Below are 14,925 nucleotides of genomic sequence, written 5' to 3'. Positions count from 1 at the left end.
TGATGGCCAAGTTCATTTGCATAGTTTATTTAAAAAGAAACAGCTGTAAGGTAGAAGTGCGGATGGTTTCTTTACCCTGAAGAGAGAAGTTACAAAAGAGAAGTAATAAATATGACAATAGGAAAGATATTTTTTAAAAATACAAGAGACTGGTCTATGTGAGCAATCCCAAGAACTCACCAGATAGAAAAACTATCACAGGGGTAAGAACATATCTACCTCGACACCTTGTAGCAGGGGTTGGAAACGGGCTAATGGAGAGGATGGCCATGACTTTTGGGATTTCAAAAGGCACTGGATGTGACCCTGACCTCCTGGGAATGTGAGCGGTCCACTGTAACATGCTCTGCACAGTTAGACTGATCTGGAATCCTCCACTCATCGGCATTACTTCTAGTGATGCTTTCCTTCTCAGAGGGAGTAGCACAGCACTTAGGTGTGGGAGATGGCCCCAGGGCAGCCCCGGAGCAGGGGAATGCAGCTCTGCCTCCCCTGGATCTTGCCACCACCACAGAAGATCACACAAAAGCAACTGGCAGGATCTGACCAAGAAAGGAATGGGCTGGGAAACAAAGGGAGGAGAGAAGAATTTCCCAAGAAAATGGCTAGCTCGCATGTCCTCTAAGGACCACAAAAGAAAGAATATCTGTACAAATGAACACAAGAGACGCCTCGCTGGTGCGAAATGGTAGAGGGACAGGAGAAGGGAAGGCTGAACCCGGCTGCAGGGGAGGGCAGAGAAGGGAAGTGGGACAGAGAAGTGAGCAGGCGGGCTTGGCCATCCCATGACCCTCTGGGAGGGCAGGACAGGGTGGGGGGCAGCCTCTGGCCGCCCCCACGAGGCTCAGGAGAGGCCTGGGGCCCAGGAGGAGGCTGGTTCTGGGAGAGCCTGAAGGTTGAAGATGTGGGGTCACCCCTTCCCAGGCATCGTAGAGGCACAGCTGTGGACAGAGGTCAAGGTCTGCTGGACTATGCGCTGAAAGCAGCCTTGAGTTCCCGGAAAGCCGCCTGGCGGAGCCGTCTCTTCTCCTCCTCCTGCTTCCGTTCATCTTGCTCTGCTTTTAATTCAGCTTCAAACTTGCTGGCAGATGACAAGGCCTGGGCCTGCGGAGGGACAGCATATACTGACAGTTAGGGTGTGGACAGGGACGGAGATGCAGATGCCCCAGCCGGCAGCAGGACAAGCCAACCTGGGGACGAGGAGGCTGGGCTGTGAGGGGAGGAGCCCCCAGGGACAAGGAGGCTGGGCTGCGAGGGCAGGAGCCCCCAGTCCACGCTCCTTCCTGTGATGTGCTGCTGGCACCCAGGCTGTGGCTTTATTTGTTGCTGGCTGTTGTGGTTGGATCTGAAATGTCCCCCCAAGATTCCCAGCACAGCAGTGTTCAGAGGTGGACCTCTGGGGAGTGACAGGGTCCTGAGGCTCTGACGGGATCCGCAGCTGAATGGATTAATGGGAGGTGGTGGGAACCACAGCAGGTGGAACATCATTGCAGGAAATGGGTCCTTGGGCCCATTCCCTTGGAAACTATACCTGTCCCTGGACCCGCTTCCTTTCTTTCTCTGCTTCCTGGCTGCCATGACTGTCGGATCTGCTCCACCACACACTGCCACGATGCTCTGCCTCACCACAGGCCCAAAGCAATGGAGCCTGCGACCATGAGCCAGACACCTCATCCTCTAAGTTGACTTTCTCAGGTATTTTGTCACAATGACAAAAAAACCGACAAACACCTATGTCTTACATGCTTCTATTCACTCAGGTTGCTCTATCTTCCTTTTCAGGATATCATTTAACACCCCAGCTAACTTTTCACCCCGTGTGTGCGCGTGTGTGTTGCTGGGGATCTTGGACATGTTCTACCCCCCAGCCACACCCCCAGCCCTTACTCACTTCTACATTCCTTGAATTTCACAATATCATTACCTTCTAGGGGAAAAAGCAGAACAAAAGGCCCCCCTTGCTGGGATTCTGGTTGGCACTGCATCCATGTGTCCATCTGCTGTGGCAAAGGAAAGCCCTCACCCTACCAATTCCCCCGGAGGCTTCAGTTCTTATGCTGCCTTTGCAGTCTGAGTTCTCTCTAAATTAGTCATTCTAATTTACTTCTAAATATTAGAAGTAAATATTACATGTTTTTGTTGGTGGTGTGAGTAGAAAGTGGTGCCATTTGGGTTTTTTAAACTAACAATCTGTCTTCAAGACCATATCAGGTAAATCCATCTAAAAATCCTCTTAGAACCGACTTCCTCTGACCGTGTCTCATCCATAGTTGGTTTTTTTTTCCCAGGCTGCATTTTGATTCATTGTACACAGATGGTGTACAACTTTTCATTTCTATGGTTGTACAGGACGGGTCTCATCCATTTGGTAAAATTTCTTAACACATGGGTGTGTACATTATTTTAATAAAGGCTGTTCAACTGCTCTCAAAAGTAGCTGTTCCGAGTCACACCCGCCATCATGGACTGGAAGTGCTCATTTCCCCACAACTTTGCCAAGATTATCATTAACATTCTTCCCTCTTGCCAATCTGATAGGCAAAAAAATTGGCACCTTTTATTTCCTCTTTGGTGAATTGTCCACTTGTGTCTTTTACCCATTTTTCAGTCAGCTGGGTTTTTTTTTCTACTTGCAGTTCTCTATATAACTTAGGTGTTAGCCCTTGTTTTATATATTTTTCAGTCACTTTGTCCCCGTCTTTTGTGTGATTTTAACTTTAAGGTAGCTTAGACCACAGAAGTACTTAAGATAAGTAATTTTATTTATGTGCAGTACTGGGTGCTCTACCACTGAGCTACATCCCCACCCCTTTTTATTTTGAGACAGGATCTCACAAAGTTGCCGAGGCTAGCCTCAAACCTGTGACCCCACCTGCTGTTGGCATTGCAGGTGTGTATAGGTATGCACCAAGCTCCCAGCTTTTTTTTTTTTTTTTTTTTTTCAAAGAAGCCTCACAAAGATAGTGTCTGGATCCACCGGGACATCAGCTCTCCAGTGGGGCTGGGTCGTCAGTAGGGCTCAGCCCTCCTCCCTCATCCCTCTCCCCTCCGCAGTCAGCCCCTTTTCCCCTTTTTTATTCTTTTCACCTCCCCCTGTGCTTAGGAAGGACAGGAAGGTGAGACCCTGGCTGTCCCTGAGTCCAGAGACCCATACTGGAGCTGGCTGTACCTGCTCAAACACCAGCGGCTCAATTCTCATAAATTTTGTGAGCTGGTTATTAAAAACAACCATTATGAAAAATCAAATCATATGAAATTATAATCATACTAAAAGCAAAGTGTGTATATATACATATATCTATCTTTTGGTGTTGAGAATCGAACCCAGAAAAGTCACCATGTCTGGCTTATTTTTCTACACTTCACTATCATCCACGCCCTGAGTCACCTACTTCTGTGGTACCTCTGCAAGGTTGTGTTGTGTCGTGTTGTATTTTTGCTTCGGGGCTGGGGGTCACACCCACAGGCTCGCACATGCTAGGCAGGCCTGCGTCTGTCCTGTCCAGGAGCCACCCGCCCCAGAGTCAATGACCACACGCGCCACAGTTGCAGGGTGGGAAGTGCTGGCCCGGTCCTTTCATCTCAGCTTCCACTCCCAGACACAGCAGCAGCCCACTCCCTCACGCATCCCGTGTCCTCGCCACAGGGACACTCCCTGCCTCGAACCCTCACTCCTGCTGTTCCCACGACCAGAACGCCTTCCCTTCCTTGATTATAAGGTGAATCCCCATTCATCTCGGAACATCTGTCATCCATGTCAGCTCCTAAATGGCCTCTCCCAAAATCAAGCGGTGATGCCCCCATTCGTCATTCAAGCCAACATTTATTGAGAGCTATTACCCGCCGGGCGCTGTAATTACAAAGATATCACGCCTACTCTGCCTTTGAGTCTGGCTGGGGAGGCAGACATAGAAGCAGAACGAGTGGCAAAAATTTATTGTTATGCTTTTCATCTTTTCTCCTGCTTATAAAAATAATATGCACTCATTATTAAACATCGCAGAAATACAGCATAAGTCCCTCTGACATAACTATGACTAATAATTTTGCATGTAATTACCCAGGTTGTATTTAATATTTTACAAAATCTGGTTATTGCACATATTGCTTTGCTTGATTTATTTTGGACACCTGTCCACACACACACACAGTCACACTGCATTCTTTCATGACTGTGCAAACACGTGGAGGGACCACAAAGGACCCATTCTCTGATAAAGAAAATTTTGGTTGTTTCTAATTTTCCTCTGTTATCAACAATGCCAAATAAAAATTCTTGTCTGGACACTCTGTGTGTATTTGCATGAATGCACAAAGATAAAATCCTAGGGGTAGGATGTTAACAGTGAGTCCCTAGATGCTCTGCAGAAAGACAGCCCAACTTATACTCCCTGTGAGTGTCCATCAGCAACCTGATCAGACACATTGCAGCACCGTTCCCCCGTGGACTAGAGGCACACAGGACAGGGCGGACTGTGCTGTTCTGGATAGTCAGGAGAAGCAGCCTGGAGGAGTCAACCCTTGAAGGGGTGGGTCTGAAAGGAGCAGAGTGTTCTAGGCAGAGATGTTGGAGTGGGGCTCCAGCAGAGGGAAGGGCAGGCCCTGAGGACCAGTCGTGAGAAGGGCCTGGCAGCCCTGGGAATGGGAGCCAGGTGACAGCAGGTCCTGAGTGCCGGTAGACTTTCCCGGGAACTCGCGTCTACTTCACCTACAGCACTTAGCACACTACACTGTAGCAGGGGTGGGTTCTGCCATCCTGGTGTCTCACCCAGGACTGTTCCCAAGGCAACAGAAGAGCTCTGCAGGTGTGACTCCATCACGAAGACCCCACCCAGCAGAACGGACCCCTCCTTCCCCTGACTCCCTCTCTGTGTGGTGGGTGGGGCGTCTGCTTTCCTCACCAGGATGTGCGTGCCTCTCCTCCCAGGTAGGGCAAACCAGATGTTCTGTGTTCTGTCCGCTTGCTCCTCAGGAAGGAGCTGTGTTTCAGAGCTTAACACAGTGCCTGGCTTTGCTGGGGATGGGTCAGTGAACCAGGGTGAAGGCAGGCAGGAAGGGCCAATCCACTTTCCAGACTGGACACACATGGGCGGGGGTTGTGGCCCTATGGTAGAGCGCTTGCCTAGTATGCGTGAGGCCCTGTTTCAATTCTCAGCACCACGTGTAAATAAGTAAGTAAAGATCCATCGACAACTAAAAAACATTTAAAAAAAAGACTGGAACACAACTCTGCTCTTCCAGGCACATCAAGTGGTTGGCCTGTCCCTGACACTGTCCAGTGAAAGCACTAGGAATTCAGCTTGCAGAGTGGCAGAAAGACGACAGACTGTGTCTCCAAGCAGAAACATGGAGAAGGAAGAATAGAAAGGGGAGCGGTGACGTACACCTTTAATTTTAGCAAATTGGGAGGCTGAGGTAGAAGGAGCAGGAGTTTGAGCTCAGCCTGGGAAACTTAGTGAGACCATCTCAAAAAAACAAAAATTGAAACAGGTGGGGATGTAGCTCCGTGACAGAGCATTTGCCTAGCATGTGCAAAGCCTTGGGTTCAACTTCTCAGCACCGAATGATAATGAGAACATTATTATTCACTAAGGGGTCTAAGCAGACTAGGATATGTCACCAAGGACACTTTGTCCCTAGGTAAGTTCCCAGAAGGTAAACCTCCCCCAGAAGCTATTTCCTGCCTGGAGTGGGAGGGAGTCCCCACAGCTCAGATTACTGTGGCGTGCTCTGTGAGCCCACTTGCTCCGCACTCATACTGAGTTCACTTAATCCTCAAGGAATCCTATGATCACCCCCATTGTACAGATAAAGAACTGAGGCACAGAGAGGCAACCAGGGGAGGAGGCAGAATCTGCACTTGGGCAGCATGGCTGCAGAGCTGTGTCCTTCCCACCACACCCCTGCTCTGTTCAGCACACGACGTATAGGACTCTCCTGGCCGGTTTCTGCAGAGATGAAGATGGCAGAGGCCAGCTGCGAGCGGGTAGGCTCACCAAGGTTCAGCGACTGCAAGATCTTGTGAATGAAAGGAAGCGCCCAGAAGGGCTTGGGGCCACGCACTGGATCTTCCTTCCCAAGTCCGGACCACTGTTGATGGCACACATGCCCATTCAAGACAAGCCACCCTGTCCCCTGCCCCGCCCCAATACCCGCTTGATCACAACACAGGCATTAGAGACAGGAGCAGCTGTGAAGGAACTGATCCAGGGTGGGGGCAGAACTCTGCAAAGTCTGTATGGAGAGCCCATCTTGGAGCACCGTACCAGCGACTCTGTTTGAACATGGAACCAGGATGAGTGTATTGACTCTGCTTGTTTTCTGTTTTGTGTTTACTTTTCGGATGGCACAAGGACACACTGTTATTTCCCTGAGTGAGGCCCTGGACAAGGCAGTGTGTGTCCCTCAAGCAGGGTAAAGGGAGGGAGCAGCGGCTCCGCAGAGAAGAACAGGCACGTACCTTGGCTTCGAAGAAGTCCTTGGCACCTCTGACGCCCTCCAGGGCGACGTCTATCTCGGAGAGCTTGGCCAGCGCCATCAGCCCGCTATCTTCCAGCAGCTCCCCTGCCGCGGCCTTGTGGAAAATGAGCAGGAACTGCAGGAGGGAGAGAGGGGGGTGTTTGCTGTCCCTGCGGCCTCCCTGAGACCCACGAGACCCTCCGGCCTAAGCCAAGGCCGTTCTTGCCAAGTATTCGGAAAGGGTGTTTCTGTGTGTGTGATGCCTGGTTTTGCTGCTTATCAGATTGCCAAAGGTGAACACACGGGCCGGCCGGGCGGTGGTAGAGTGCGTGCTCAGCACGCCCAAGGCCTGGGTTCTATGGCCAGCACCCCAGTAGAAACACACCACGTAAACAAGGACGTTGGGAAATGAGCGCCTCCACATCTAGTGGATGGGAGTGTAAATTGGTTGAAACTTTTTTGATGAGCACTTTGGAAATAAATACCAAAAATGAAATGCTGGGGGCTGGGGGCATAGCCCAGTGATAGAGCACATGCTTAGCACGAACAAGGACCTGGGTTCCATCCCCAACAAAAAACTACACACACACAAATAATCCAATAAAATCCTGTTCGTCTGCCCAACCACCAATGCCACGGCTGGGAATTTACCCTCAGAAATTCACATAATAGTTTAAAAAAATTTTTTTTTAGTTGTAGATGGACACAAGACCTTTATTTTATTTATTTATTTTTATGTGGTGCTGAGGATCAAACCCAGTGCCTCACACATGCTGAGCAAGTGCTCTACCACTGAGCCACAACCCTAGCCGACATGATAGTTTTAGTATTATCTATAAAATTGGCAACATCCTCGCTTACAGCCATAAAAGAAAAATCAAATAGATCTATATATACTATTTTGAAACAAAATAATATTTTAAAAAATTCTTTTGTAGTTGAAATGGACAGCATGCCTTTATTTTTTTTAATGCAATGCTAAGGATGGAACCCAGTGCCTCACACATGCTAGGGAAGCGCTCTGCCACTGAGCCCCAGCCCCAGCCCCAGCCCCAAAATAATATTTTTGATATTCCTTAACCACTTCTATTTTACTTTTTCTATTTTACTTGTATTGTTCCACTTTTTTTTTTTTTTTTTTTTGGTACTGGGGATCAAACCCAGGGGTGCTTTACCACTGAGCCACATCCCCACCCCTTCATATTTTATTTTTGAATTTGAGACAGGGTCTCACTAAGTTGCTTAGGGCCTTGCTAAGTTGCTGAGGCTGGCCTTGAACTCACGATCCCGCCTCAGGTTCCTGACTCATTGGGATTACAGGCGAGCGCCACCAAGCCCAGCAAGTATGCCACATTTCATGAGATTGCTTACCTTCCTGTGTGCTAAGAGGTCTTCACAGGACCTGCTGTGTTTCAAAAACTTTAGCTCTGTCACTTGCCATTGAACAGTGCTTATGGTAATTTTTGACTTTCAGAAATTTAACATATACTCTCTCTTGAATCTTTTTCTTTTCTCTCACCAGAGATGTGCTTAGAAAAAAATCTTCTCACCACCAAGGTTACATGAACAATCACCTATGTTTTTGTCTACTACTTTTATGGCTTCTTTAAAAAAAAGTGTAAATAATTAATCTCTGAAATTTATTCCAATCTATCATGTGAGGGTAATTATTAACCTTATTTTCTTCCAAATGGTTACTTAGTAATCTCCACATCATTTATTGAATAATCCATCCTCTTCCTCCAGATTCAAAACGTGACCTGAAAGAATTAATCTTTGAAGGCAACTTGTCCAAAGGCCTCCACAAAATAGTTTCTTAAACAAATAAATTGGCCAAACATAAATAGCCAGTCCCCCATCTTCCTATTCTGTCCTGAGGCAATTTTGTGACTCTTTAGTTCCTTTTCTTTTTTTATTTTGTACCTATGATTAAACTTAGGGGCACTTAACCACTTAGCCACATCCCCAGCTCCCCCTTTTTTTCATATATTTTATTTAAAGACAGGGTATTGCTAAGCTACTTAAGGCCTTGCTAAATTGCTGAGGCTAGCCTCAAACTTGCAATCCTCCTGCCTCAGCCTCCCGAGCTGCTGGGATTACAGACGTGCACCACCATGCCCATCTTTAGTTCCCTTTTAAATAATTTTTATGAATCTACTTGTCAAACAACTACTATGCAATGTCTATGATTTATTTTCCATTTGAGTATAAATTGATAGACTCCAAATCATCAAAAGAGGGTTTTTCCAGGTTTTCAGATGTGACCTAAAACATGTGAATCTACAAGGAAATTTCAGGTTTCCAGGTCTTTTTTCATGCCTTTTTTCTGTATTACGTGGGACATCACCTGAAGCAGTGACAAGTTCAGGAACTGGGACAGGCTCTGCAAACCCAGCTTGGCTTTTACCCCAAGGCTCATGCTCCTAGAGGGAGGTGTGTGTCACCGGGTGGTTCTCACTGGCCATCGCAACAACAAATGCCTCACTCACGACCTCTGATCTGGGTGCAGTGGTACATGCCTGTCACCGCAGCCACTCCAGAGGCTGAGGCGGGAGGATCTCAAGTTTGAGCTCAGTCTGGGCAACATACTGAGACCCCATCTCAAAATAAAATAAACCTCAGTGCTTCTCATTTCAGGGTCCTCAGTCCCCCGTGGACATCACCCAGTCCTGATCAGTGCCCATGGACTTGGAGCTTCGCCGAGGCAGATGGCAACTTGGATTGACAGAAACGCCACGTCCATCCACCTGCAGCTTCCGACTCCCCCACTAGAGGCCGGCAAGGACTCAGTTTGCGGCAAAGGCTCAGAGCCAGAATGTTGGCCCAGAGAAAACAAGCCTGTTCAAGGAAGCCCGCCCCGGCCCCCCAGCCCCACCCCCACCCCGGACAGCAGGATGAAGGCCAAAAGGGTGGGGTTGTTGGTGGCTGAGCTCTTTCAGGGAAGAGACTGAAGCAGCAAAGACTTCAGTGAGGCAAACGTGAGCTGTGGGAAGGAGTAAAACACCAGCCCCTCTGTACCCCGCAGCTATGGGCTGTCCCCACTGACACCCAGGGGAACAGAGTTGAGAGGTGGTAGGCCTTTAAGAGGTGATTAGGTCATTCAGAGGGGTTAACGCCTTTCTCCTGGGGCTGGGTTAGCATTGAGTGGGTTTGGCTTCCTCCACTCTCTTACTTCTTCTCTCACCATGCTATCTCTCTTCCCCACACAGCCCACTTGGCCTTGTGCTTTCAGCCATGAGTTGCAACGGCACCAGAACTCAGCAGATGCCAGCACCGTGCTCTTGGACTTCTAGAACTGTAGGTCAACATAAACCTCTTTTCTTTCTAGGTTACTAGCCTCAGGGATTTTGTTACAGCAACAGAAATTCAACTAAAATGATGACCCATCCCTAAATACCTCATTTATAGAAACCCCCCTCATGGTTCCACAAGCAGATGGCTCTGCTTATCAGCTGTGCTTATGGGCCCAGGGAGGCAGCTCAGAAAAGAGGAGCAACACCCTGAACTCAGCACCAATCCAAATCCAGGGTTTCCTTCTGATTTAGTTCTCTCACATCTGAAGTACAGGCAACAGAGTTCATGTTCACAGGAGGGCTCTGTGAACTGGAAACATTCGAGAATCCCTCACGGCTCTTTTCCCCAGAGCTCTTTCTTCTGAGCCCTCAGGTCTGGGGTGGATCCAGCTCACAGGCCCAGGCTCTGCCTTCTCAGCAGATTACCAACAGTGGCCATGACACTCAGGGATCCCCTGACCCCAAAGAAGGAAAAAAGAAATCCAGCTCAACCTGAAAAGGTCCAGCCTTCCACAAAGTATGCTGGACATTCCCATTTGACTTTTCTACCATCACGCACTGCCCCTGAATGACAGTCTCTCCAATGCCCGGCCTTGTTTGTCTTCCTATTTATAGTCCACAAAGACTGGCATGTTGTAGAAGAATTGGAAAATGTCCTAGCTGTGACTATGAGGAAAGCGGGGGAGGGAGGGAGAGCTGCAGAACAAAGAGCCAGGGAGAGCTAACAAAGCCCAAAGGCCCTTTCAGCCACAGCCTGGATGCCTCTGATAGATTGGGGGAATGTTCACCCTCACACGCCGGCAGGTGATACACATGCTGCCCCTATTTAGTCAGAGCTCTTAGATTGCAAGTGACAGAAATAGACTTGTTGGCTTAAGCAGGAAGAGGTATCTGTTACATAAGAAGGAGGTCTCAGGAACCCGGGTGCGACAGGTAGCAGCCTGGAAGAGGCCTGAGACTGAGAGCAGCCCAACTCTCTGCCAGAGACAGCATCCCTCGCCATCTCTCCCATTTAGTCCACGTGGCAGACAGTGGCCACCTTAGAGGGACAGCAGCCACCTGCAGAGTCATCTTGAAGCAAAATCCCAGGAGGGAGAACTTGACTGGCCTAGGGTGGCCAGGGCTCCACCATGGTTCCATCAGCCATGACTGGGCGGCTCTGCCAGGGCTGCCAGGGACCCACTGCCTTCATCTGCTTAGGCTGCTCTAACAAAATACCAAGATTGGGCACCATAAACAATAGCGATTCACTTCCCTCAGCGCTGGAAGCTGGCAATCCATGATCAGGGCAATGGAAATGCAGTTTCCAGGGAGGGTTCACTTCCTGACTTTCCACGAGACAGGAAGAAAATCAGTTCTTTTGAACCATCCTTAAAGACAGCCATCAACACCCCTATTTGAAAGACATTAAAACTGAGGCTCGAACATAAAAGAACTTGTCCAGCATGGTGCGCACGCCTGGTAATCCCAGCCACGGGGAGGCCGAGCAGGAAGGTCATAAGTCAAGGCCGGCCTGGGCGACTTAGTGAGACCCTGTCTCAAAATAAAAACTAAGAGGGGTTGGGGAAGTGGCTCAGAGGTGAAGTACCCTGGGTTCAATCCAGGTATAAGAAGAAGGGGAAGGAGAAGAAGAACAAGGACTTGCTCTAGGGACTCAGCTCCGCAGACCAAGACCGGGCTGCGACCGGGCTCTTCTCACTGGGCACAGTGCAGTCCAGCGGCTTCCAGCACAGGAAAAAACCAGCAGTGCAAAGGTTCAGCAGGAGGCTGGGCCATGAGGCCTGAATGGCTGCCACGTCCTTATACTTTCAAATCCCATACACCTGGTACAACGGCCACCCGTGGGACCACGGCAGGGTCCCACGGACCCTGACCTGAACTGACAAAGGATTAAAGCAGATGCCACTGAAGCTTTGTAGTGGGGTTGAGAGCTGACAAGACCTCCGAAGATTTCCAGGCCTTGAGTGTCCAACAACTGTGGGAATTAGCCAAAATGGCAGCTCGTCAAAAGTGAGCCAGGCCTCTTGGATTCAAGAGGAGTAGCTATGAGCGCCCCTGAGCAGAACAGGACAGGGGCACGTGGGTCTTAGTTCAGTTGGTGACTGCACAGACCCCTGAGCACGCCACCCACATGTTGTTCCAGAGGTCACCATATTGGAGACCAAAGCAGAGGCTCTTTCCGTGACATCTCCTCAAGCTTCGCCAAGGCAAAAGCTTCTTCCTCCCACACCCCAGGGTAACTGGGGTGGAAAGAGCCAATGCCCAGCAGGGGGCTGAGTGATGGGCCTGTGAAGACCAGCTGTGGGTGTCAATGGCCGGGGCAGCCCAGCTCAGCTCTGGGCTGGGGCTTGACGGCAGGCCGGGCCTGACCTTTCTTGCCCTGTCACTCCTAGGTCTGAAATGAGAGAGCTGGCTGAGACCACCTCAAGGTTTATGCCTACTCCCGTCTTCTGTGATGTATTTCAATGCCAGGGGAAAAGCCAAAGTGGTTTTCCTCTTCTCCCTCACACAATACTTCCGACCCCGGACGTGTGGGGGCTTCCTCACACCAGCAAGCAAATCTGCGGGGGCTGGATTAGGGGTGGCATCTAATCCAATTCAGTTCCAACCCTATCTGCCTGCAGAAGGCGTCAGATCCCACAGGTGGAGGGCTCAGTCCCCAAGACTGCCCCTTCACCTTAAGACAGCAGTCCCAAGGCCAGGCCTCTGGAACTCCAGGCACCCCCTCTCCTGGAGTCTCCATTCAGTTACTCAGAATCCCCCTGCTCTGTCCTTTTCAGTCTGATGGAAACTCCATCACACAGACAGACACGCTTGGTTAAATCACTGGCCACTGGTGATCAATTTAACCTTCAGCTGGTCTGCTTTCCCAAGAGGTTGTTCTTGGTCCCTCCTGTGACCAGTCCCGTGCTGACTCTACCTAGAGGAAGTGAGTGGCAACCCTCCTTTCACACAGCTGGGAAAGGGATTCATGGGGGCCAGCTGGACTGCTGACCCTCACAAAGAGCCTCACGTGACCCTGTCAGGCTGGACAGAGGACCTGCACCTGAGCAAGGGCCTCACCACCGACCATGAGGACACCATCCAGGGACAGCACAAGAAGGCAGAGACAGGCAGGCCTCTCCTCCCGCCCCCTGACCCCAAGGGCCCAGCTGAGAACCAGAACCAGCCCACAGGAGCAGCCTAACACTGCCAGCCCTTGACCCAGATGCTGTCACCAAAGTTACTATGCTACCAGATCCCACCGACACATCTAGAAGTCTTCCCAGAAAACACAGTGGCACATGCCTGTAATCCCAGTGAATGGGGAGGCTGAGGCAGGAGGATCTCAAGTCAGGGCCATCCTGGGCAACTTAGTGAGACCCTGTCTCAAAATAAAAATGAAAAAGGGGTGGGGCGTGGCTCAGTGGTGGAGCGCCCCAGGTTCAATCCCCAGCACCACAACGATGACAACAGAATAAACCACACGGGACCCAGAAGGCCCCCTCATCAGGAGGCACCTTGCTACGGAAGAAACCCAGTGGCCTTGAGACCATTTTCCCAAATGGTCACCACAGTCCTCAGCCGTTCCAGGATCCATCTGTGAATGCTGTGAGCCACATATCTTCCCTAGAAGATGCCCAGGCACACAGAACAGGGCCACAATTTCAGAGGTTCAAGGCCCCAGAAGCCCAGTCCTTAACTGTCCAGGGTGGGGAAATGGTCAGTCTTTCCCTCATTTAATAGTTTTACTATTCTTCAATGTTTAATATCAAAAGACAAAATTTTAATATATAAGAAAATATAACACTATCCACCCACCAAAACTTTGCACCTATAAATGTCCACTATGAAGATTTCGGAGAAACATCCTTCTAGATTTCTTACCATTTGACAAAGGGAGGTGACGCCCTGCCCAGGCTGATTTTCAGTCTGTTTCCTGGGCACTTCCCCAGGCCAGCATGATGGCTCAGTATCTCCGTAAGGCTGAGGAGGCGGGTGCTGGGGATGGAACCCAGGGCTCGCGCATCCTAAGCACAGGTCCTACCACTGAGCAACACCGCCTGTCCCTCAACACATTTTTAAAAGCAGCATTGTAGGTTGAATTTCCAAATAGCACACTTAAGGGGCAGTCCCATTTGTTCCCCAGAAGGCTGAAAACTGAGGGTGCGGCCCAGGGGCCCAGGACTGGGGGTGCAGCTACCTCCCGGAAACTGAGCTTGCCGTCGAAGTCCTCGTCCACCTCCTTGATCATGCTCTTCAGGCCCAGGTGTGTCTGGGGGGCCCCCAGCTTCTCCATCATCAGCTTCAGTTCCATCAGGTCGATGAAGCCGTCGTGTCCGGCATCGTACCTGCAGGGTCGCAGCAAGGCCCAGTCAGGAAAAAGGGACACTTGTCAGTCTCCCAAACATGCAATCCTTTGGCCTCATTTATTGGATTTGTTGGTTCTTTTTTGTGTCGCTAGGGATGGAACCCAAGGCCTCAGAGCTGCCAGGCGAGCGTGCCACATCCCCAGCCCTCACTTCTTGAAAAATGACTCAATATCTCCTACTTTGCCATGTCCAGGTCACCTCCTCAGAGGAGACCTCGCTCCTCTTGAGTGGACGTGGTGGTACACGTCCTGTCACGTCTTTCATCCCTTCCAGGCCACACGTTTCTCCAGCATGAACACATGCCTTACTGACCTTGATTTCCCCGGTTCAGCCAGTAAGCACCATGGGCCCTGCACACGCTGGATGCCGGGGCAGCGGCGCATGCAGCTGTACACAGTGTCCTCTGGGCTCACGGGATGGAGCTCCCCAGGGCACCATCCCCACACCTCTGCACAGTCAGTCCCGACAGTCCCTGTTCCCCCTTCGCGGTCCGTCCTATATCTCTGGAAGCCACTTCCCCACGTGCATGGCTGTGAATTGGGCCTGGGCCTGGCTCAGGGTTTTGGCTTTGCCCTCTGGGTCACTCTCTGGGTCTAAATGATCATGTCTGTGTGGTTGACTGTCCTCTCAGAACCTCTGTTGGCTGTCCCACCAGCCCCCAGCACCCTCCAGAACTCAAGCCCAGCCCCACTGGGGTGAGGGGGTGGGGAGGCGTCTCTGGATATCTCAGCTCAGCCTTCTCCTGGCCTCTGCCAGTCCCTCCTCCACACACCTGACCTCACTGGGCTTCCTACAGACTCTCTGGCTCTCCTCCCTTGAAG

At 50.4% G+C, this 14,925-nt stretch overlaps 1 protein-coding gene across 2 annotated transcripts in view; it reads right to left on the bottom strand.

Annotated features, from left to right (window-relative positions):
- The window catches only part of EFHD1 (EF-hand domain family member D1), a 46,733-nt gene continuing 31,808 nt past the window's right edge, over positions 1 to 14,925 (bottom strand). For both annotated transcript variants that reach the window (XM_079135364.1, XM_079135363.1), the window contains exons 2-4: positions 13,936 to 14,083; positions 6,461 to 6,595; positions 1 to 1,104 (exon numbers count right to left, since the gene is read on the bottom strand). In XM_079135364.1, coding sequence (XP_078991490.1) covers positions 970 to 1,104; positions 6,461 to 6,595; positions 13,936 to 14,083 — 418 coding nt within the window. In that variant the 3' untranslated portion in view covers positions 1 to 969. The remainder of the gene's footprint in view (positions 1,105 to 6,460; positions 6,596 to 13,935; positions 14,084 to 14,925) is intronic.

The sequence above is a fragment of the Sciurus vulgaris genome, assembly GCF_902686455.1.
Source record: "Sciurus vulgaris genome assembly, chromosome: 3".
NCBI lineage: Eukaryota > Metazoa > Chordata > Mammalia > Rodentia > Sciuridae > Sciurus > Sciurus vulgaris.
The sequence above is the reverse complement of the archived record's forward strand: the minus strand, read 5'-3'. Positions and strand labels throughout refer to the sequence as shown.